General features: G+C 41.5%; 1 protein-coding gene across 12 annotated transcripts in view; it reads right to left on the bottom strand.

The window, feature by feature from the left end:
• Rad51b (RAD51 paralog B) overlaps window positions 1–25,121 on the bottom strand; it is a 544,534-nt gene that overhangs the window by 465,673 nt on the left and 53,740 nt on the right. For 2 of the 12 annotated variants that reach the window (XM_039113283.2, XM_063262317.1), the window contains one exon: window positions 1,255–18,345. The exons of the other annotated variants lie outside the window; for them this stretch is intronic. In XM_039113283.2, coding sequence (XP_038969211.1) covers window positions 18,310–18,345 — 36 coding nt within the window. In that variant the 3' untranslated portion in view covers window positions 1,255–18,309. Of the gene's footprint in view, window positions 1–1,254; window positions 18,346–25,121 lie in introns of those variants that run through there. 12 annotated transcript variants of the gene reach the window in all.

The raw sequence follows: 25,121 nt of genomic DNA, 5'->3' as shown, positions 1-25,121 counted from the left end.
ATCTGATTCAGAAGTCATCGTTTTCCTTTGCTCCTAGAATTCTCAGAGAGTGGCAATCTCCCACCAGTATCTTACAGGCAGCATCCTGAACATTAGAAATGCCGCTATGTCTAGACCTGTTCGGTTTCAGAGCAGTAAGGCACTTCTTCCTCATCCTCCTCTTTGGCTACTTCCCCTGCTTGACCATTTTTCAGAGGAACTCTGTACTTTAACTTCATTACAGGGTTGAATGTCACTTTTCCACCCTGAGGACAGCAATCATACATTCTGTCCTTTAAAAGAAAATTTTGGGCACAGCCAAATGTCAAGACATTGTCTAGGAACAAGCTTAAACCACGGGATATACATTCCATTTCAATAAAATGTTGCTGCTCTTTCTAAATGGTCTCACTTTGTCCAGGTGCATCCTTAGAATGTGTAACAAGACTTACCATCACTTCTCTCACTGTGTCCCTTCATTAATATTACAGATACTCTTCAATCACTCTTCCAGCCACAGGCTTATTACTGTTTGAAATATTACACTCCTGTGTATTTAATATCGACAATGATACTTCAAACTATATTACTACATTTCAGAAGTCTTGGAGTGTTTAATTCCAGTTATCATTTTCTCAACAAATGAAACTTAACAAAAATTTGTACACACAGGTTGAATAAAACGTGGCCATCTAATATGAGGACTCTTAAGACCTTTGTGAAAATACTGGTGTGATGCAAACAATAAATTATTTTTTAAATCTGGAATTAACATGGAAAGAACTGGGCTTCTTTGAAAGCGTGGCTATATTTAATTTCGGCCTTCTTTGTCTTCTTGGAATCTTCTTTGGTACCTAAGGATTAGTTTAGTCACCCACAAAGCATTTGGAAACAGCTACTGCCTTTACAACATTTGTAAGTCACACGGGGTCATTGGTTAAAAGAACACGAGGTGCAAAAAACGTTTCCATATGCTAGAAAATAGCTCCATCCCTTTAATAAGACAAGAGGAAAGTGTTGCTATTTAACAAATGAGCAGAAAGCTATGAAAGACCTGACAATGAGGAACCTCCAGGGTAAACTATAAACAAATCAGAAACCACATGAGCTCACCTCACAAAACAGGAGTATAGATAGCACAACATCAACCATTATTTACAGAAGTTACTGGAGCACTGCTAAAATATGTTCCAAATCCAAGTAAGCCCAAAATATCCCCATAGTAAAGAAGAACTCCTTCTGCCTTACTCATCTGACTGCTGGGTCGTGGGGTCAAGAGCAAACAGACTCTAATTTTCCATTTCTAACTGTGTTGTTATTCCTCCATATCCAAGCCTTGAAATCAGAGGGTATAATCCTCAGTGGAAAATAGATACTATATCAAAAGCTAAAATTAATACTCTTATTTTAATAAATAAACCACTTAATATTCTACAATACCAACCTATCTGCCATAGGAAACAGAAAAGCCCCAAGTCTCTGATTAGCCGATGATGGCACTATTATTACAACCCTCGCCCGACTCCAGAAAGAATGGTATTACATTTCAGTAGATTAGAAATCACATGATTCCAACTGCATAAACAGTAGGAAAATTCGCTATCAAAACAAAAATACTAAAAGTATTCTATAGTTTGTATCTCCAGGCTCTGACTCCATTTGCTAGAGATAGACACCATTTCACTCCATCCACCACATGTCCAGAGTTCACTGCATATTTGTAGAAAATGTGGAACTTCTATGACCAGAGACATTCAAAATGCCTCCAAGTCCCAAGTCAGTCTTGGTTAATCCTCAAACCATGCCAGCTGAATGTGCATTTTCAAACAGGACCGTCTCGATTCGCATTCTGCCATGGCAAGCTGATTTCTCTCGTTGTACATATCCAAGTAGGCTACACAGAACTTTCTTCTAAGACGTGAGAGTCAAGGGTGTTTATTTGGAGCTGGAAAGATCTCACTGGTTAAGAGCACTCACCACTTTTGCAGAGACCCAGGTTCAGTTCCAGCATCTACACGACAGCTCACAAACAGCTATAATTCCAGTTCCAGAGGAACCAGCAGCATCTTCTGGCCTTAGAGGGCACCAGGCACACACATAAAACACATATGCACATACATGCAAAATACCCATATGAAATAAAAATAAACCTTTTTTATTCATAGGTATTTATTTACTTATTTATCTTCAGGTAGATCTCACTATATTGCCCAGACTTGCCCTGAGACCCTGGCCTCATACAATCTTCTTGCAGTAGACTCCCAAGTGCCAGGAAACACAGACCCACATGGCTATACCAGACTCATAAAATACTTGAGAAACACTCTTCGCCAGGGGCAGTGGCACAAACCTGTAACCCTGGCTTCTTGGGAAGCTAATGTGAAAAAGACCACTTGAGCCCATGGGTTCCAGGCCAGTTTAGGAAACACTGTAAAAATTCATGAGGCTTGGAGGGGGTGGCAGCAAGGGTGGGATGAGTTGAAAGAATTCCTTATTGAAAACATAGTGGTCGAGGTGTTGCTCAGTGACAAATCAGTTACCCAGTGCATACAAGGTTCTAGATTTAATACCCAGAGAGAGAGGGGAGAGAAGGGGAAGAGAGAGGAAATGAGGGGGGAGGGGGGAAGAGAGAAGAAAGGAGAGGGGAGAGGAAAGGAGGTAATGAGAGTGGAAGGAAGAAAAGGGGAGGGGTCTTTAAGACCACATATTTTTCAACACACACACACACACACACACACACACACACACACACACACACACGATAATTTGATGTGTATGAGTTTATGTCGAGGCTTTTTCCTCTGAACGTGTAACTGTTGGAAAGCAGAGTGTGGTAAGAGGTTCTAGAACATGTCAGTCGTGTTCTCGTGAATGGACTGATGTATTTTGAGTTAGTTACTACAGAAGCTGAACCCCTTTATTTTCTCTTCACACAAACACAGCTGTCCTTCTGCTTCCTACCATGACAGCTAAAGCTGCCTAAGCCTTCACCAAAAGTCAAACGACACAAGCACAGTGCATCTGGCATTCTAGCCTCCAGAATCAAAGGAAAAATACATTTCCTTTATAAATTACTCCATCTCAGGTATTCTGTTATAACAACAGAGAACATACGAACATAAACACCACAAGTCCAAATAATCTTAAGTTGAATTAAATCTTGTCTCCCGAGTCATTTGCTTCAAACAAAACAACGTCATTCCAAGGAAGATCCTATTTTAACCATCAATTTTAGTGGTTAAATTACTGATTTGACTTTCAGCAAAACTGTTGGATGTAAAATCAACTACTTTTTTTTAAGCTAAAAGGAAGCCAAAGAAAAACACTGAGGAAAATAAAGACTTAACGCAATGCTTTCCTTAGTCATACACTACTGAGGACATATGATCACAAAACAGAGATGTCCCTGTCCTTACTGAGCTTCTAACTAAGCTTCATTGTTAAGAGGTTTATCACAACAAAAGAGACATTTATATTGCCATTCATCCATGAATAAAAGTGACATATCTTATAAGAAACCCCTTTCAGGGGGCTAGAGAGACAGCTCAGTGGTTAAGAGCACTGGTTGCTTGGACAAAGGATTCAAGTTTGAATCCCAGAACCCAAATGGCAGCTCACAAGCATTCTTAAGACCAGTGTGTGGGGGTGGGGGTGGGGGGTGGGGGGGGTGTTGATGCCCCTTCTGGCCACTGAGGTCAATGCAGTCACATGGTGCACAAATATACATGCAGGCAAAATACTCATACACATCAAATAAATATTTAAAAATTAAAATAAAAAAAGAAACTCTATCCAAAACCCTGTAATAAACAAGAGGTTCATCAGACTGAGCATTCCCTTCCTTTACACCTGTGGGCAGTTTTTAATATGTATGTTTGACATCATCCAGTCATGGGAATATACAATGTGGATGTTATGGGTGATGATGATGGGGGTGATGATGATGATGGTGGTGGTGGTGATGATGATGTGGTGGTAGTGATAATGATGACGACAACTATGACGACGACAGCAACACTAACTGCTTAAAAAGCAGTAAAACTCCTGATATGGCACTATTTAGAGTTATTTAAGATATTTGAACTTCCTGTCCCATCTTCTCCTCACCAAAACCCTATTTGATTGACACTATTACTCTGTGTGACAAGGGTAGAATTGAAATGTCACTGGGTTTCTTTGCTTGTTTGTTTGTCTAGGACCATGTCTTGCCACATTGTCCACGTGAGTTTACAACTCCTAAATTCAAGCTATCGTCCCCAAAACAGATCCCTGATCAAAAATACTCTGTCAAAATAAAGAACTTAGACAGACAAACTGACAAAGTCTAACAAGTTAACTACTGAAGCGAAGACGAAATAATGCAGACATAAGTGGTGACCATCCTGGTGATCTGAGAACAACTCGTGGCAGTTGGTTCTCTCCTTTGGCTACCTGAGTCCCAGAGAATGGACTTGGTTAGCCAGGCTTGGCATCAGGTGCCTTGACCCACGGTTTTAATGTGATAAAAATGAGAGATTTGGGATTTAACTTTTCCAGGTGTTTATTTCTCCTTTGCCTATTGTTCTCTTTCAATTTTGTTTCCAGAAAAAAACACCATTGACCCAACTACAGATAGTCCTTCCTTGCAAACAGAACATCCTAAAACTGGAGGGTCCCCAAACATGCACCTCCAATCCCATCTCCACTCAGAACCTCGAGACTTTTGTCCGTATTAGGAAGAGACAACCCTAGAGCAGTGAACCATGAAGACCCTGTTAGTAGAGCCATATCACAATGGTTACCCTTTTAATGCCAAGGAGAATTTCATGAAGGCTATGGGGTCTCTTCCTAGAATACACTCTAAGAATATATCTAACACTTTTGTAATTTCAGGAGGCCTAAAGGATGGTCAAACATAAAGTGATTGTTCTACATTTTCTCTTCAGCCATATTTCCTTAGAAGTTCTGGTATCAGTGAGAAGATACATAGGAACTTACTCATGAAAAGTCAATAGAAAGAAAAATGCCAAATGTGCAAAAAATTAAAAAAAGGGGTCCCTGCCAATGGGGTACTCCTAGGCTGGCTGGATGCCAAAAGTCCCATTAAATGGCACTAGAGAAACAATCCAAACATTTTTATGATTTTAGAATACAAAATTCAATCTTGCTTATTTCCACTACCACCTTGCTTTGGATACTGTCATTTAATCAGCAGAAAGTTCAGACATTGTAGTGCAGCTTGATTGTACCCATTCTTCCTAAGTCTTATCTAGAAGCCAGTTTTACATTATTTTGTCTCATTGTTATTTACTGACTTTTACATTTTTATTTTGTGTGTATATGTAGCATATGCATGTGTGCCTCCCAGCACTGGGGTTACAGGAGCACACCACCAGGTCCAGTTTTTACATGGGATTAGGGGATAGGAACCTGGGCTTCAAGCTTGCACGCCGAGCAATTTCTCTTGAACCATTTCCCCAGCCCCTGATGCCCAGCTGTCAGGGAGAAAGTCATAGTTCAACTGTTGAAGAAGAAAAGTCTTGGGGCTGGGGATTTAGCTCAGTGGTAGAGCGCTTATCTAGGAAGCGCAAGGCCCTGGGTTCGGTCCCCAGCTCCGAAAAAAAGAACCAAAAAAAAAAAGAAGAAGAAAAGTCTTGTTTTTCCCTTGGATAAAAGAGGTATACCAAAAAAAATTAATACAGTAATGCATTCAACGTAGATATGATTGTATCTTTCTCTTTGAATAACATGCAGCTCCTTGGCCTACTCTATAACTAGTGACTGAAACATCTATCTATCTATCTATCTATCTATCTATCTATCTATCTATCTATCTATCTGACCTTCTTTCCCTCATGAGTATACATGCATGTATATTGAGGCCATAGGTTAATCAGATGCTCCTCAGGTGATCCACTTTGGTTTTTAGGACAAAGGCCTCTCATTTGGCCCAGACCTGGTAAGTTTGACTAGGCTAGCTGGCCAGCAAAGCTCATGGACTTCCCTGTATCAGTCTCCCCATAGCTGAGATTATGATCACAAGTTACTACACCGACCTCCTCATGTGAGTGCAGCAGATTTCATTAATTAAGGTCCCCTTGACTACACAGCAAGCGCTTTACTGACCATCCTCCTGTGTTTTATTTTGTTTTTTTTTTTTAACCCACTCTCAAGGCATCAAGTTTCCAAATCTCTCTATTGAACAGTTAATAATTTCAAGGTCCCTTTTGGTAATACCCATGTTAGTTTTGATCCCTGTGGTATGCCTAGCATATAGCATGCCTCGCACATAGTGTGTACTCAAAACCTGTAACTTCAGTGCACAGATGAAACTCCTACAGCAGCTGCAGTTCAAGCTCTCTGTATGAGAATTTAGAGATTTATTGAGCATCTCTGAGACAATTTATCCAGAAATGGGGACAATGGTTCTCACAGTTATTACAAAGATTAAACAAGACCAACCACATAAAACACAGATTTTTTTATATATGCATATATATGAGCTGGAAAAATGACTCGGCCATTGAGAGCTCTGGCTGCTCTACAAGGGGACCCAGGATTTGATTCCCAGACCCACATTGTAACACCAGTTCCCAGGGATCTGGCACCTTCCTCCGGCCTCTACAGATACCAAGCTTGCACACAATGCATACACATACAAGCAGGCAAAACACCCATTCACATAATAAAATAAAAGTTAAAATTAAATTATCCTAAATGTGACCCATACTATTTGAATGTGTATTTAATGTGAAAATTTGAATTTAAAAAATATGACATTGTAATTGATGTTATTCAAACTAACTTTATAACCACATTTTTATTAGATAACAAAAAAGTTCAGAAAAAACTAGGAAGACATGGAAATATTAAAAAACAAAGAAAATTAGGGGAAACCCTCATATATAAGAAAATGTCTTAAAAGAAAATAACTCCTTTATATTCTTATGGCTTGAAGCACAAGAGATAATTTCCAAGTGACAAAAGTCACACAAATATACCAGCTAAGACTTTGATTTTTACTGAAGTTATACTCTAGATCTATACAAAACAAAAAACAAAAAACAAACAAAAACAAAACAAAACAAAACAAAGTTACTTCTTAGAGGCGCCAACATGGAGGTAGTCTTGGGGGGCTTATTAACACAGGGCTTACTATCCAATCTCTCCTTCCACCCACACCCGTACACTAATTTCCTCTAAAATAAGTCTAAAGCGCCATCTACTGTGTCTGCTCTATCACAGCTCTTTTGGCCAGAGAGCACTGCAGAAATGAAAACAGAATACTGAGCATGTAGAATACTGAGAATGCCACTTGAAAATCTTCTTCCAAAGAATGAAAGAAACCTGTCTTCCCCCAGCATATACATTTATATAATATTCTTAGGCTTTTCTTTTCACCTCCTTATTAAATAGGACTGAGGATTAAACACACACACACACACACACACACACACACACACACACACACACACACACATCAGAGACCAGAGAGCTCCTTTGTATGCTAAGGGAATAGCAGTAACAATCGCATCTTTGCTGCTGCTGCTGTTGATTTGCCTTTGCAGTGCCGAGGAATAAAATCCAAAAATCTATTTTATAGAAAATAATATAAGCTACTGAGACGTTATTAGATATTTTGGTTAAGTCACATAGCTAGTGAATGACCAGACATTCAGAGTAAACTTTCTAACCACAATAACAGTGTTTCTGTTACTCCAGCACCCTTCCACCTTCCCAGTGCCCTCGGTTAGGAGTCGGGGGTGGAGCTGACACCAACTTTCAGCAAGTATTCTCTTATGCTGAGAATGTACTCCCTGACGGCTCTAATTCAGTGTCGTTTTGTCTCTTTGTTTCAGTTTTTGCAATACTGAGATGGAACACTGACCTAGTACATGCTAGGCAAGAGCTCTACACTGACCTAGTTAGTACACGCTAGGCAAGAGCTCTACACTGACCTAGTTAGTACATGCTAGGCAAGAGCTCTACACTGACCTAGTACATGCTAGGCAAGAGCTCTACCACTGACCTAGTACATGCTAGGCAAGAGCTCTACACTGACCTAGTTAGTACATGCTAGGCAAGAGCTCTACACCGACCTAGTACATGCTAGGCAAGAGCTCTACACTGACCTAGTACATGCTAGGCAAGAGCTCTACACTGACCTAGTACATGCTAGGCAAGAGCTCTACCACTGAGCTACATCACCAGCCCTAGAATATGAGATCTTTGTTTTTAACAAGTGGCCTCCAATGAATCTGATAGAACTAGTCTGAGGCCTTGCATTTAGACCCATGGAGGTTGGGGGGAAGGGGAGGGTGTGTTGGGGAGGGTGGGTTGGCTTGGGCTATTTAGTCAGGATATTACTCACAAAAGAATTCCTCTACTTTTGGGTAAAGGTTCTCCTGATTTTTCAATTTGAAGTGTTTAAAGACCGAGAACTGTGAAAATACAAGGGTGTCACAAAATTAAAACATTTAAAGGACTTTATGGCTTTTGAAACAGGAACGTATACAATTGGTAAATGGAAAACTTTAATTTTTTTATAATAATCTCAGAAGAGTATGGAAGGAATGAAGTCTTCCTGTTCTGTATACAAGTCCTTTTCTGGCCCTCTAGATACCTGACTCTCTGTAGTGGTTTTCCAAAATTACTCCAGGGATTCCAACTCCAGGAGGTAGAGCCAGCCCCATCTTCTCCCTGCTTAGATAAAACAAAGGCACCACCACAGAGCCTGAAAGCTCTCCTCCCCCTCAGCCCTCTTGACTCCTGTTCCTGTGTTTCATTCAGTTGTTTACGACCACACAAATCCTTTCCTAATGTGAGGATACCTACAGCCTGCCAGCCCACAGTGCCTGTGACAGTGCTGTCTTATGTTTTCAACTCCCAGAACCTTTTTCGTTTCTAGGCACCAGTGTACTGAGACCCTCTAAGTAGTATACAATGTCCCGATTCTTCTAATAATGCTTGAAAAGGGAGAAGGGGAGTGTGAAAGAGGTGTGACGTGTGGAGCCAGGGTTAAGGCTCAGTGGTAATGTGTTCTTGGCTCGTACAATGCACTGGTTTCAGTCCCATGAATCAATAGCCTATCACAGGGTGGGTGTGTTAACAGGCCTTTGTAATGTACACAGCCCAATGAGTCACATTTGTGAGCTGTATCAGTGAAGAACTTATTCTACTACTGCTGTACAAACATCCTTGCAATATCTCATGGCATTTCCTTGAGAATTAGTCCTGGAGGCAATCGATTCCCTGTACTACTTTATATCTCGTTTACATTTTAAGTCTGTCACTGAGATTCTAAAAGACAGCCGGCTATTTAAAAATGAAGAATAATCTACAAACCACAGGAAATACTTAAAAGGTTATAGGAAGGGCTAGACCTGCCCATCAAAAAAGCAAGCATGTGTAGAAAGTAAGCACACAATATCCCATGGTTGTTTTGAAGGGAAATAACACCCACTCCTATATACTACGACTGACCTGAGTGTCCAAAAGACACTCAAATGCCATATTTTTACATCACTGTTGCTTCTAACCAGAATGTTCTTTGTCCCAGTCTTCACATTCTGGAGAGAGCAGTTCCCTCAAGAGGGCAAGGCTCTGCAACTTCATTGGTGTACCCTGGCTGCTCCACAAAAACCATCACTTCGAGTTCAGCATGTCTGCCCCAAATTGCCCAATCCTTCCACTATTTCTAATACTACAAAGCAGCTTCCCAGAAACCTCATGTTAGGATCAAGCAAAACAATTTGGTGTCATCAGCAGATTTCACCATTTCCTCTTAGACTCATTAACACGCCAAACAAACATGATTCTGGTGTCAACTCTCGGAGTTACTACCATGACTACCATGAATCTTTCTCTTCAAATGAAGCCAGACCGTTCTCTGCTACTTAGTGATTCCCATCATAGAACTAGAATGTGTTTATTTACTAGCGGTTAAATTCTGATGGCTATTTTCTAACTGAAGGTTGCAAAATGCATTACAAAAGTAAGGGGGTGGGGGGAGTGTCCCAAAGGAAAGGCCCAAAAGGCAGCAAAAAGAAACAGCTCCCAGCTGAGCAATTTACCCAATCACTCAAACATCCCCAGACTCTTCTGGTTCTCAAACTACAACACAATTTTGACCTTTCCTCTCCAATTATTTATTTCTTTATAGTTATATGAGAGACCACTATTAAACACACTTGAAAATTCTGCAGGAATGATAACCAGTAGATTCAGTTACTTTATTAGATTTTCTTCCCTTTAGTGCATTGAAAGAAAAAAGGCAAACAGCCCTTCTATAGAAAGTAAAGATCCAAACAGTTTTACACCCAAATGATGGACAGCACAGAAAACAACACTTGCCCGCCCTCTTTCACTCAAGGGCAAGTCCACTTGAAGCTTTATCCTGCCTCCCCAGCTTATATCTGCCATTACATTATAGGAGAAATGTGAAAATTAAAGAAAACCAGGCTGACAAGGAAGCAACACTGTCCTTATGCAATCTTCCTCAGAGCAGCAACATTCTAAATGCCTCTCTCACCTGCCCCATTCTAGCAGACCCCCATCCAAAAGGTGGCACTGTACCACATCACATTCACCCTGTTTTAAATGACAACTTCTTGTGTGAGATCATAAGGTTAGCAGACACAATGGACACCACCATCACTGACATCGCCCTCAACCCTCACCCACAGCCCGAGATGGTCTAGGGATCATTATAGTTCTGGATGCATGGACTGAGGGAGGAGCAGAAGAACAATGGCGAGAAACTAAAAGATCTCATAAAGTGCAGTGGATTAGCAGGCAGAGCAGCACTGAGCAGTGCTCCCTTTGCCTATCTTGCCCCACACAAAATCAAGTCAAATTATTCCCCTTAAAGAGCCAAATTTGTCAAAGACTTTTAGACTTCATGTCTAGCAGCACATGAAGTGAACGGGAGGGTGTCAGGTAATTTATAGTCCACCAATCTGCTCAGGCCACCAGTGAACCACACAGCTGAAAAAGTTCACCACATCCAAAGTCAAACTCTGCTGGGATCAGAAGAATACTCATCAAGGGGCTGCACTCGGACCTCATTATGACTCCATGTTATTTTAATACTGTTCCTTGGATTTTGCCCCACACACAATTCCCAAGTCACAGAAAGACCATGAACAGTGTCCAGATGTATAAAATGCAAAAATACTTTCCTCCTACTTGTGGACTCCAAGATAAACACCACAAGAAGCACGTGTGTCTAAACTTGGAGCTCGTTCCAAATTAAATACTGCATCATGTGCACAGTGTATGGCTTAAAAAACAAAACCCCACGAATATCCTACACGGTTCATGAGCCAGGCTCGGGCAAGCACATGACCACACTGGAAGAAGGAAACATGAATCGGAGAGCCAGGGTAAAGGGTGAGAACAGACTCTGTCAGGACCTTTCCCAGAAAACTGTTGCTATTTTCAGGGAACATCTGTATAACACGGGACACAGATAAAAGGGGAAATCATACTTTTCTGTTTGGCTGGGGGTTTGCCGTTAGTCTAAAACTGCAAAGATTTCAAAAGCCCTAAGTAGACAAGCACAAACATCATTACGTACAGATACACATGCACTCGCTGAGGTAATGAATACTTAAATGTCTGGGCTTGGGGGCAGACCAGCTAGAATGCTTTTGACCTGGAAGCTGGGTCTGAGTGGGGTACATGGAAATTTGGGGGCAAACGCACAGGATACAGACCATGGGAGAGTGAGTTCCACATCAATGTTGTTGCGTTTCCGAGATTACAGTGGGAGGCACAACCCTCCTTTTGTTAGTCTACCCATCTCTTTCTACTTTCCATACTTAAGTTTTTATTAAGTTTCCTTCACTGACTGTAACTTTTTTTTTCGGAGCTGGGGACCGAACCCAGGGCCTTACGCTTGCTAGGCAAGCATGACTGTAACTTTTACAGTAAAAAAGTGAATGGCTATAAAAAGTGGGAAGATAGGAGACAATAGTTTGGCTAAGCCAGAGTCTTCAGTATTCTCTCCTGCAACTTAGCAAAAGCAAAAGCTCTGAAAAAATCCAAGTTGGAATATATTCAACTAGCAAAATATCATGGCTTCAAAAAAATAAAACATTTGATAAATGCAAAAGAACACACACACATACACACACATATACACACTGTGTAGGTTATAAGGTATAGCTATGGAATGCATGCCTATGAACCTGCCAACTATTTTTTTTAATTTGCATTTTTCCTGTCTGAAAAACTAGTAATGTAACTCAGTGGCAGAATACTTGCCTGACATGTCCAGGACCCTAGGTATAATTCTCAGCCATGACAAAGGAAGATGGAGGTGGGCAGAATATTTCTAATCTGGTAATTTGCTGTGGACTAAAATTTTACATCTCTCCCAAAATTCTCTGTTGAAACCCTAGTCCCTGGGATGATGGTATTTGTCTATGAAGTTTTGAAAGGTCCCTAGCTAGATTAGGTCTCAAAGGTGGAAATGCCATGCTGGGAACAGACACATCAGAGCACGATCACCAAGAGGGGACCCTCACCAAGCAGCCAACCCCATCAGACACTGGTCTCCTACGCTCAGTGACTAGAACATGCAGAAGTGAATGTTATTGCTTACTCTGCATAGATGCTGCCCTACAGTAGTCCTAGCAGACAAGACACGACAGCAGCAGCAGAAGCCATCTTCCCACAGGGGAATGTATTCTGAATTTGTGCATAAATTTCACTTTTGCCTTTTAAAAAAGTTGATTTGGGCCACAGCTATTGGGATTTCTTTTAAGGAATCTTGTGTCTGGTAAGGGATCTACACAGCCTCTATACTACAGACGCACAATTGTCTGCTCCATTTCTACAGCTTCTTCCCCAGGGCAATGTGACGCATATCACATGTTGGGTACAGACATGTACCTAAAATGAGTTTGCTGCCATTTCTCCCGTGTTCTCTGTTGTCTGTGCTTCATACTGAAACAGGATTCTAAAAGAGAAAGCCTTTACCTCAGCATGGTTTTTAAGTAATTGCCTCTGTAGTCTCAGCAAGTCTATGTCCCTAAAGACAAGGAACGTGGCTGACTTGCTCTAAGTTCATAGCAACTGGCTGAGTACTAAGTCAGTGTTTCTCAGCTAATCTCTCAACTTACAGCCCAAATGCCTCAGATGCTTCACAGTCAGAGCTGATCAACAGCAAATACAGATCCTTTGATCACTGCTTTTCTTATCTAAGACACCTCTTCCTATCCCCAGGCCCATGTTTACCAATTACCTCCCTAGCCTGCAATCAATACAATAGCCATCTCACCACCTCATAACACCAGATAAAACACAGACCATTTCCTTAGTCACACACCGCTGACCTTTAGTCCGGACAAGCACACATTCACACATGAAAGTTTAGTTTGAGCTATTCTTAACCACAAGTGCTAACAGGACATTACGACCATAAAAAGGGGGTAGGGTTACTGAAGAACAGCATCACTACACAGCAGACTATACACAAACTGGTAAACTGGAAGGGACAGCCCTGTGACTTGGCAGCAAAGAGTTCCACTAGCATCTTAGCATCTTTACATTCTCTACTGAACAGTCTCTTGGGGGCTGTGTTCTAAAGGAACCCTACACCCTCAATTATGTCAGCCTTATGCAACACTCTCTCAGTTACAAATTTCTCCAAGGAGCAAAACTGACAGTGCCATTTCAGACTCTAAATAAGGCTGCAGGAACCCCCTCCCAAAAAATCATTATCGTAACCTTCCCTGACTCATGCCTTCACTGCTTAAAGCACATGACTAAAATGGTAAGCTAAGATATCTTCCTGGGTGTGGACAGGAGTCCAGGAGAAAGTGCCTGAAGAATTTAAGCAGGACACAAGACTCCAATCAAAGGGTATCTGTCGCTCTTCTTTTTCCCTTCCATCCTCCATCCCTCTCTTCTATCATGTTTGATTTTGAGGCAGGCTCTTATTATATAGTCCAGGCCAGTCTTAAATTCACAATCCTCCTTCCTGCCTCAGGCCCTGGAGCAGCTGTAGTCACACCACCACACCTAGCTGAAGGATTGAAAATAGGTACATTTTAAAGAACTGCAGCACACCGCAGGCTAGTCACAAAGCCAGTATCTTCTCACATAGCACAACTGAAAAGCCAGAGTCACAAGTCCACACTGAGCATCACGCTGGCCAAGTTGAGGGGAAGATCTTGAGGGAAAAGAACAACTTCTTCAAAGGTCTGTTAACAGTCAACTGCTAGGGCAAAAAAGGAGGAAGCACTCATTGTGCCTCTAACTAGCCCGCCACATCCAATCCTTATTTACATAACATAAACATTAAACATATCCTGATTGCCACTGTGTTTGGACATCAGGCTAAAGGTGTGGCAAGGGGGACCAGGAAAAGCTGCCTGAAATATAACAAGAGAGTGGCCAGTGGGTAGACATGATCACACCATGTCAGTGTGCAGTTCCACACGCATCACAGCAACCCAGTTACTAGTGGGAGACATGACCACTCACACCACGCCAAAGACACATTCCACTTTTCCCACCTACCCAAGCCCATTAAAATATGAACCTAAGTGACAGTCTCAATACTCTTTTGCACCTAAAGGAAAGGAACAGCAGCAGCAGCTATGATACTGACTACCTGTAAGGGAATGTCTCTGAGGATGTTGACTCATCATTCCTGCTAGAACTAGTTTGTCCTTCACTTAGCAACATTTCTAACAGTATCTCTTGCCTGTGCCACAAAAGGAGAAAACAGCCATTCTTTTCTTACTGCCCCAGTTCACAGCATGGCACAGGACTGGAACTGCATCCCAACACTTGGAAGGGAGGGGAAGGGGGATCAGCACAGCAAGTTCAAGGCCAGCCTGAATGGGATATAAGAGAAACAAAACAAAACAAAACAAAACAAAAAACCACCTCTACCTATTTTTAAATTTTCTGTTCTTTAAAGATTCCAAAATTTGTTCTTTAGAAAATAGTATGCATTTAAGGGTCTGAAATGGTGTTTATTTCCTAATTTACAGTGTTAAATATAATAACCCTGGCACTCAATGAATACCTGTTTTGGGGGTTGTGGTTTGGTTCACTTTGCTTTGCTTTGGTTCAGAAAGGGTGTCTCTCTTCCTGGTCTCTCTCCTTTGGCCTTTCTGGAAGACACAACCTGCCCTTGCACTTACAGCAGTTTTCTTGCCTGAGGTGAGGGCGAGGGCGAGCAAATCCTGATTCACACAGTAGTCTCTGGTGTGGTTGAGTTCAGCTACAGGGAAATGACTCTCTGTGTCTTTGCCGACGTGGTCTTGACTGAATCCACAGCTTGTCTCTGTAATGAGGGCTTTAAAAGCCTAGTCAGTGTCTCTAGCCCCTATTATTTCAGGAACAGACACCACCACCTAGACTATGTATGCATGACAAAGCAACAGAATCCATATTTATGAAAACAAAATATATTTACAGGATGGGCACCCCACCCTGTCTTCTGGGTACCCCTAAAAATAAGCTGTGTCTTACACTTCAAGGCACTTGCTTACACGTGATCGGGTGTATGAACTTGTTACAGGGAGGCTTTCCTGGCATATCTCACAATTAAGGCCTTCAGAAAGGACCCCGTGCAAGGCCATCTTATGCCTGGTATATCGTAACTAATCAGATCTGATTACTCGCTCAGCCGAGGTGGACGGAGCACTCACAGCCTTACAAAGATGGTTATAAAAACAATTCAAGTTACTAGAGGACATTACTATAAAGTAATTCACCACGATGGAGAAACAACTGAGTACTTTTCAGAGACACACGCAGACACTACTCCCTAAGTCTGAGAGACTGGGAACGACATCCTGTCCTCCACAGTATTTCAGTCAGGAATCCTGACTCTCCCTCCATAAGTGTCAGCTTATGAATAAGCAAGAACCAAACCCAATTACCAGCAGCAAATGGTACTGACGCCATACTCCTGAGGGCAGAGTCCTTTAATCACCTCCTTCACGACTGTCTGCTACTTTCTCTTCTCTTCTTTTGCCTTCATATTTTTCTCTCCTTTGCCTTGTTTCTTCCTTTCTCTTGGTTGAGACCTTTCTTAGGTTTCAGGAACTGCCACCAGCTATTGTCACTGGCAACTGCTTTTGCCACAATGACCACTGTGACAGGAATGGAAGGCATCCCATTTTCTAAGTAAGAAGCACCCCCTAGTAGTTTAGCCCCTTCTGTCCCTAAGGTGCAGGAACCTGAAATCAGCCACAGGAATGAACTTCTGTTTGCTTGACTGAGCTTGCTCTCCTGGCAGCATCAGACACTCTCATTGCGCCCTTTAACCTTTATAACCAAGCTGTGCGTTACCAATGATAAATACGTGCACTTAAACATACAGTGATTTTGCTTACCAGTAGTTACTTTCTTCTGATAAAAACTACAAGGATATAGAGACCTTTTACTTAATAGAAACTTTAAATCCTATGAAACAAAAATCTAAGTGTGCTCTCCTCTCCTCTACCTACAAGAATGTGCCCAACACTTGATCACAGTCCAAGAAGACGCAAGGATGCAGCTGTCCTCCTGCCTCAGCATCAGTAACCAGGGTCCACGGGTACGACTGCAATAAACAACTAAAGCTGAGGAAGAGCCCCAGTCACCTCCCTCAAAGTTTGCTGTGAGGTATTAAACTCAGCGGAGCATTTGGTAAAATCTGAAGAAGCTTGGGACTGTCACCTTACGGGTTGACACTACTAATGAAAGACGCACTGCAGGACACCGTGACAGACTGAGATGAAGATGTCTGCAAGAAGCAGCAGCGTGGGCCCAAGCTGGCTGCTGCTGAGCTGCAGAGAAAGAAAGCGCCTTAACACGCTCAGTTCACTGTCTAGAGACTGCTCAAGGCAGCCGTTGCTAGACTAGCCCAACAGCCACAGCCCAGAGCAGGACTGCCAAGTACATAGTTGTTTGCCTGAAACGAGGGCTGAAGCCTTTAGAGGATAAAGGGAGTGAGATCAGCTGCAGTGTTCCCAAGTGGAGAAAAATTAAATTTAAAAAAAAAAGGACTGGAGGAGTCTAATACTCCTGTGTCCTGGATGAATAATTCTATATCCTTTCTGAAGCAGGAGAGAGAGTCAGAAGGGGGAGGGGAGAAAAGAGATACCCAAGAGATATTACAACTCATCATGAGAGGAACAAGCCCTACCAGGGGTCAGTGGGGGAAGCCGGGGGTACTCTGCTCTGCATGGGTTCTCACTGACAGAAACATTCATGTATTTTAACTAGTCTATTAAAAAGGTTTGGCCACTTCCCCTATTCTTATTTAAATGTCTAAATTACATATTCTCTTTAAATCAGAGCTAGAGAGGAAAAACACTCCAGGCTCCAAAAGGAAATGTTCCTTAAGATATTTTTTTCCCTATTGGCAGGCTTAGAAAGTAGGATAAAGAGTTTTTACATGTTGTAACTTTAGACAATACTAACAAGAAGAACCAAACTCCTGTGGTACAAGTATGCAATCTGAAACATGTTTTATGTATTATGTAAGAATGACACATTTGCCCCATAAGTCAAGAGGAAGGCCTTTTATGTGTCTCTGGCAGGAGGCTTAGTGGGCGAGACTAAGGCTGCAGGCGAGTAGGGCCCTTATTTTCCTTGACATCACTCTTTCTTGACATCGCTTCCCTCCAGCAAAGATGACTGAGGCCCATAAAGCTAGAGGAATCCGTCCTGAAACAGTCAGCTATTGCCAAAGTAGATGGAAAACAAGCAGCAAGGAATTCCTTCCTAAGAAATCCTCCGGGACCTTTCCTTTCTCAGAAATACCACAATTTACCCGTGTACTGACTCAACTCAGGCCTACCCTGTAAGCCTTACCCAGATACTGTAGTCAACAATTGTTCCTGACTGATGCCCAACCCCTTTCTTCTGGGAAACAGACTCCATTTGGAAATCTAACTCCCCACAAAGCACTCACAGGCATGTTATTAGGAGGGTGGCATCCCCCAAAATAAGGGTGGGGCATGTCAAGTCCAAAAGGAGTAACAAGTCCCCACTGACACAGTAGATACATGACACTCCAACATAGAAAACAGAGATTACAAAAGCATGAGTCTAAAATATAGACGTAGGGTTTGTCCCCTTTTTTTCTAAGATAAAGCCTTGGACTCTTCAGGTGATGAAAGTATCCTCAGTGTGATGAGAGGACTGGTGGCTGCAAGCCCCAAAGAGCTTCAAGATGGGGACTTCTGTGCCCCAACTATGAGGAAAGCGACTCACACACCTACACCTCCTGAAAGGAGAAAGGGCCTGAAAGTTTACCCATGGCCACTGATGTAATCAATGAGCCTACAGAATAAAATCTTCATCTAAGAAGACTGGTCCTGGAAGCTTCTGGCCAGCTCAACATGGAGGCACTTGGAGGGTGAAGTACATTCTCTGGAAATGACAAGAAAGTTTCACAGATGTCAATTTAGTGATTATAAGGATGCAAATTCACAACACTGAATCTATAAACAATGAAGATCAACTATATACGCACACTTGCAGAAAATATGAGTACTCTTCCAGCTCAAACTCAGCTCAAGAAAATACACATGTATCTGATCACATATAAGTAGGAAACCTGGAGCTGTGAGACATCTCTATGTTAAGGCATTTGCTACTCGATGATGTCCACCTAACAAACCATTTAAATCCCCAGACAAAAGGTGAAAGACAAAAGCTGACTCAACAAGTTCTCCTCTGACATCCATATATGTGCCATGGCATGCCACTTCTCCACCCCTGCAACATCACACACACACATGCACATACACATGCACCACACATGCACACACACATGCATACATGCATGCACACATACTCACACATGCATATACAATGCATACACAATGCATACACACATGCACACACCCACAATAATTTTTTAAAGAAAAAGAAAAATTTATGCATAGAGGAAAGCCAGCAGTCAAAGGACTAACAGAAACTGCTTACAAATACAACACAGGTTAAAAAAAAACACCCTGGGGCTGCAAAGACGGCTCAGGGGTTAAGAGTATGTGTTGCTCCTAAGGAGAACCTGAACTTTCTGCCTAGAACCCAAATCTGGCAACTCACAACTCCAGATGAAGCAGTGCCCCTGGCTTCCACAGGCACCTGCACTCACATGTATGTGTACACATATACAAAAATAAAAATAAAATAAATGTTTATAAAGGCACACCATCACAGGCAAAAATCAAAGAAAATTTAAAATCCAAAGGAAAGATGTTTTAAAATGGTACTAGTTTTATACAAAAAGCATAAAAATTGCCTGTGTAAGGAAGTGTAAGTGGGGGCATAGTGAGACCACTGATCTGACCCCTATGTGGTGGGGGAAGGGTTTTATTATAGATCTGAAAGGATAGCCAAACATACTTGGGAATCCCAAAGCAGACCTGGCTACCTGGGGTGGAGCGCAGGGCAAAGCCGGCTGGCCACGGACAGGGTGGGGCACAGAGGAGAGCCGGCTGGCCATGGACAGGGCTAACCTGCAGGGGCAGAGAGAAAAGCTGAAGAGCCAGGGAAGCTCCTCAATTTTAGAAAGAGCTTTATGAGAGAAAGAAATTTTTATTCTGTAAAAATTTGGGAAATCTAGTATTCCTGGGGATTTCTTATTTAAACAGAGCATTGTATTTTTTCCCCTCAAAAATCTAAGTGAATATTACTTTTTATTTGCTGATAATCTAGAAAATTGAGAAGTCTTATGTCTGTGTTTGTGTTTTTTAAATGTTATCATTGCAGTGTATGCTATAAAGCTATAATATTGACACTGATAGAAAACAATTAAAACTTAGGAGACAGAGGCAGGAGAATCGGGAGTTAAAATTCAGGAGACTTAAATAAAAAGTAAGTTTGAGGACAGCTTGGGTTCCATTAGACCCTGTCTCAAAAAATATAAAAAGGAAAAGAGAAGGGTGTGGGGTCCTAACAAAAGATTTTCAGGTCTAAAAGGGGGAATGAGGCTGTGGCCATGGCTTGGTAGGTAAGAGTGCCTGTCCACATGAGGACCTGAGTTTCAATTCATACCTTATACACCACACACACAAAATACCACAGCATACACACTACACACATACAACAAACCACATCACACACAACACCACACACATCATATACACCACACACTATACCCAGATACTTTGTACTCCTCAAACAACATACCCTATAGACACCTCAGCACATACACCACAGCACAAATACTATACACATATACCACACACCATACATACATCCCACATATCACACACACACACACACACACCATACAACACAATACACGTATACACAATACACCATACAGGTATCCCACATACACTGCATACACCACACATACACAATACACCACAGCACACACACTACAGATATGTATCACATACTTCCCAAACACCACTCATATGACAGCATAAATACTACATACATACATACATACATACATACATACATACATACAACACACGCAGACTACACACACAACACACTTGGACCACAAAGACACCACACACACCATACATAGACCACACACACCTCACCCACACAACCAAAATGTAAAAAAGAAAAGTGTTGCTAAGAAAATCATGGCTTGCAAACTATGTAATTCAGCTTTTTAGCAAGCATTTATATGGCAGTAAATGCTGTATATATTTAAATGTTTTACATTTATTTATGTTTATTCATGTGTGCATGTGTACAGGAATGTGCACCACCTCTAGTCCCAATCTGTACAGGACTTCCATTATGTGACAAGTCAGCAGGGGTAGGGTGTGGGGAGGTTTACAGGACAACTTTCAGAAGCTGCTTCTGTCCTTCCACTGTATGGGTTCCAGGGATCAGATGCAGGCTGCAGGGTTTAAAAGCAAGACCCGGGGTTGGGGATTTAGCTCAGTGGTAGAGCGCTTGCCTAGGAAGTGCAAGGCCCTGGGTTCGGTCCCCAGCTCCGAAAAAAAAAAGAACAAAAAAAAAAAAAAAAAAAAAAAGCAAGACCCTTTGCTTGCAGAGTCATCCCGCCAGCCCATGTACATATGTAACAGAAAACATAGATGGCACCTCAGTCATCTATTAAATGTTGTTTTTCTTTTGGTAACATGATTTGTATTGAGCATTTGTGTGTTTTAATAAGATTTTTATCAGATTTCACAATATAATTATAAGATGTGAACTATCTAGCATACACATTAAAAACTGAGGACAGAATATTTCTATATAGTATGTAATAAAAAGTGCAAACTGGCTCGTCATTTGATTGATTAGAAGAGTATATCTGGGGGAAGATAACTATGAGTTGGTACAGTTATTTGCAGTTAAGCAAGTAAACCAAAGTACAGAACACCTATATACCATACGATTCCTCGTATAGGAAATACTCAGAAAAGACAATGCTATAGAGACGAATTGGTAGGGAGAGGGGGGATGGAAAATGGCTAACTACTGAGGGGTACCGGGAGGGATCCTGTCTGGAGTGGGAAGCATTCTAAAATGAAACTGAGGTGGTACTTACACAAAGGTGGATGCTATCTCAACAATAGCTTAAAAAGACATCTACAGTGTGCTGACTTTATAAGAACTAAGAAAAAAACAAAGTCTGCATGGACTTGGCCTTGAGCAAAAGCATAGAAAAGAAGACCCAAAACCTTAAGGGCGTAGGGCAGGGAGGACATGATAGGCAGGAGGGGAGGAGGGCATATGCGTCCCGTTGCACAGCTCTGACTTTTAGATTATGTTAAAATAAATACATACTTAAAAGTGGGAAGGCAATCCTAACATGGGATGCTAGTAGCACAGCATTTCAAACGTGTGACGGTCGCTCTGGGACAGGCAACCCAAGCAACTTTCAAACGTGTGATGGTCCCTCTGGGAGAAGCAACCCAAGCGACTTGTGAACCACAGTCTTTGAAATACAGTCCCTTGGGTCAAAACTGTTTGCTTTATCTCCAAACAAAGTGCAAAGTCTAAGCAGTCAAGCCTTCTCCGGAGGAATGAATTAGCAATCCTGAAACTATTTTCTGTATAGTCTAAGACCGACAAACTAAGTAAATATACTTTGAACAACAAGAGTGTGTCTCTCAGTCCCAGGGAGGGGACCTCAGACATGGGGAGGGGATGGACAGAAGGAACCTGGGATACCAGATCGGAGCTGGGCATGTCAGCATTAGGGCACAACTGCAGAAGCAGCAGCAGAAACAGGAAAAGGTACAGACATGAATGTGCGTGTAAGTTCACACGTAACGCTTTCCCTGAGTGCCCTGTCCACTAAAGGACCTAGAATTAAGGAGCACAAGCACAGATCTGGGGTCCTGAATATCACTGCCTCCTAAACGGAACAAAAACTGGCTCTAAAAGTAGAATTTTAAAAACAACTTAGTTATTTCACTACTTGAAATCAAATTGTTTTTAAATTTCAGCATTTTTTTTTGTAATTTGGGAATCTGTACATAATGAAGTGTCTTGAGGATGGAGCACAATTCTAAATATGAAACATGCACATAATAGAATATTGTTATAAAAAGGGGGATTTTTCACACTGTCGGCATGTTTTCTATGTTGTCTAACATAACAGCTACCAACTGCAAGTGACAAACACCTGAAATGTAGCCAGTGAGAAAAGAGTTTTCAGTTTTATTTAATGTGTTTAATTTTGGGTGGAGAGCTACCTGTGGCTGTTTTAGACAACACAGCATTAGACTACAAGTACAGAGAGGATAAGGATTTCCGTCTGTTGGATGAGTAGTGCATTACTGAATGAGTCTCAAGTGATTATTACAAAGGGTGTATTCAGACCAATATAAGACACAATTTGCTGACCAGAGAGATGGCTCGGCAGTTAAAAGCACTGGCTGTTCTTCCCCAAATCTAAATGTGGCCCGCAAGGGTCCATTTCCTGGGGATCTGACCCCTCCTCAGGTAATATGCACACTTATGGTGCACAGATATACATACATGCCTACAAAATACCCACACATGGAAAATAAAAATAAATCTTTAAAACAGACAATTTGGAGAAAGTATGTTAGGACCACTTTATTGATGTTCTTAAAAGCAACTGAAAAGCTCTGGCTGATAAACATTGAAATTGTTCTTCACACACAAAGACTGACTACTTTATACTTGTCAAAATTACTAAGGTCCACAAGGAACTTCCAGACATATGAACTACACACTGGCATTTAGCATATTTGAAACAAAGAAAATTTCGATTACGTATCTATGTGGGTTTTTTTTTTTAAGACAAAGTCTTATATATTCCAGCCTGGTCCCAGACTTCCTTTATAGCTTCAAACATCCTTGAATTTCAGATCCTCCTGTCTCCACCTCCCCAGAGAACAACAAGGCATGTGTGCTATGCCCAGCCTGGGATCTTTATTATTTATACATAGTTTATTTATTTTATGACTCTCCTTTAAACCTCACTGGACAATAATACATGCAATGCAAAGTTGTTTCTTCACCTTTATTAGTGTGTATGTGTTTATCTGTGTCTGTGTACAAACGTGCTTGGAGGCCAGAAGGGATCAGGTCCCTGGAGCTGGACTTACAGGTGATTATTCTCCACTGGCTGCTCTGGATGTAGGTGCTGGGAACTGAACTCAGGCTCTCGGGAAGAGCAGCCAACACTCTTAACCACTGAGCCATTTCTTCAGGCCACAAAATACATTTTTAATAGAAATGTCTGCAAATCATAACAGAAAACAACTCACTGTGCTTCATGTTTAAGTCTGAAGTCTGTCACGTGGTCGTGCTTTGCCTGGTATCTCTGAAGATGATACAACTTTATCTACAGTTGGAAAACGCGTTTTAATGGTGTTTTCACATAACTGGAGAAACGTTCACTTGAAAATATACCAGCCCGTAACAAACGCTAAGTTTTAGTGTTTGCCATACAAACTGCAGGGAAATGAACTTCCTTTGTTCTGCTTTGTTAAAATCTACCTTGTACTCCAAAAAGATCTTTACCAGTATGTTTTATAGACCACACGCCAATCATGTGAAAGATTAGTTATGTAGGGCTTCCTAATGTTTATAGGTCAATTATTATCAGGCTTATCAGAAATGTTTTTCACTGTGAGTTTTCCAAATTATCACTTTTATTTCTATATTTAAGCTTTATTATTAGCAATGCCAATTTTTCATTTGGTTCTTGAGAGGCAGGGGGTGCAGTGTCTCCGGACATCAAAATATAAACAACCAGATTGCTTGATACCTTTTTTTAAAATATATGAAAGCAGTATTGTAAGAAAAAAAGCACCAATACACAACTCAAACAACAGCAAAGGCGCCCTCAGAAACTTCAGAACGCCCATCTGCCTTGTAGACCGGAGGAGCTGACGAGCTGGGGACATGGAGTTTTAGCTTCCAGACCTGAATATTCTGTGTTATTCACCTCCCTAGCCTCAATTTTATCACATCTCAAATGGACAGTACAGCTTCATTTCTTACAGCCTCCACCATAAAGCCTAGCACGCAGCTAAACCAGAATATTACAGAATAAAAATCTATGGGCAGTGTCACACATTCTTTACAGTATTGCCTAGTGAAGGTAGACCTTAGTGAATTCTCACTGCAACAACACACAGTTTGCCATCTATTAATTACAGCCTAATAGTCTAATCTGTGAACTCAACACTCCAATACCTAGTCCCGTCAAGATTGTTAGATGGATAGACAAGTAAGAAAACTTTTAAGTACAGTTTGCCCTTTGTCTCCGTGGACAAAGATACAGCAGAGGACTGATACAGAGATGCCCAAGTCAACAGCTTCTCTAGCCACCAGGGTCAGTCCCTAGAGATCCACGATTCTACAGGAGAAGTGCAGTTCAGAACCCTGTCAAGCTGAAAGAAGAACAGGGCTGGGAGACAACAGAAAGGAGCAATCCTTAGAGGGGGGAAATGTGACTCTAAGCTGACCTGTCACCTGTGGAGCTATGTGCATAGCCCAACCTGCCAAAAACAACATTAAAGTCCCTTGACCACAGTTATAAAGACTATAGTTTTATGTTTCAACCAAAAATAACTATTAAAAAATTTAAAGCCATATACCATTCAGAGTACAATAAAAGTATGTTTATACAATGATCTAATAAATGATGTTTCTATTACAGTAGAAATAGCACCTTCCTGCTTCTACATGGCATACACAGGAAGGGCAGCACCTCCTCAGAGGAAGGAGGTCTAGAATGC

This window comes from Rattus norvegicus, chromosome 6, assembly GCF_036323735.1.
Source record: "Rattus norvegicus strain BN/NHsdMcwi chromosome 6, GRCr8, whole genome shotgun sequence".
In the NCBI taxonomy this organism is placed as follows: Eukaryota; Metazoa; Chordata; class Mammalia; order Rodentia; family Muridae; genus Rattus; species Rattus norvegicus.
This window is presented reverse-complemented; position numbering and strand designations above follow the sequence as displayed.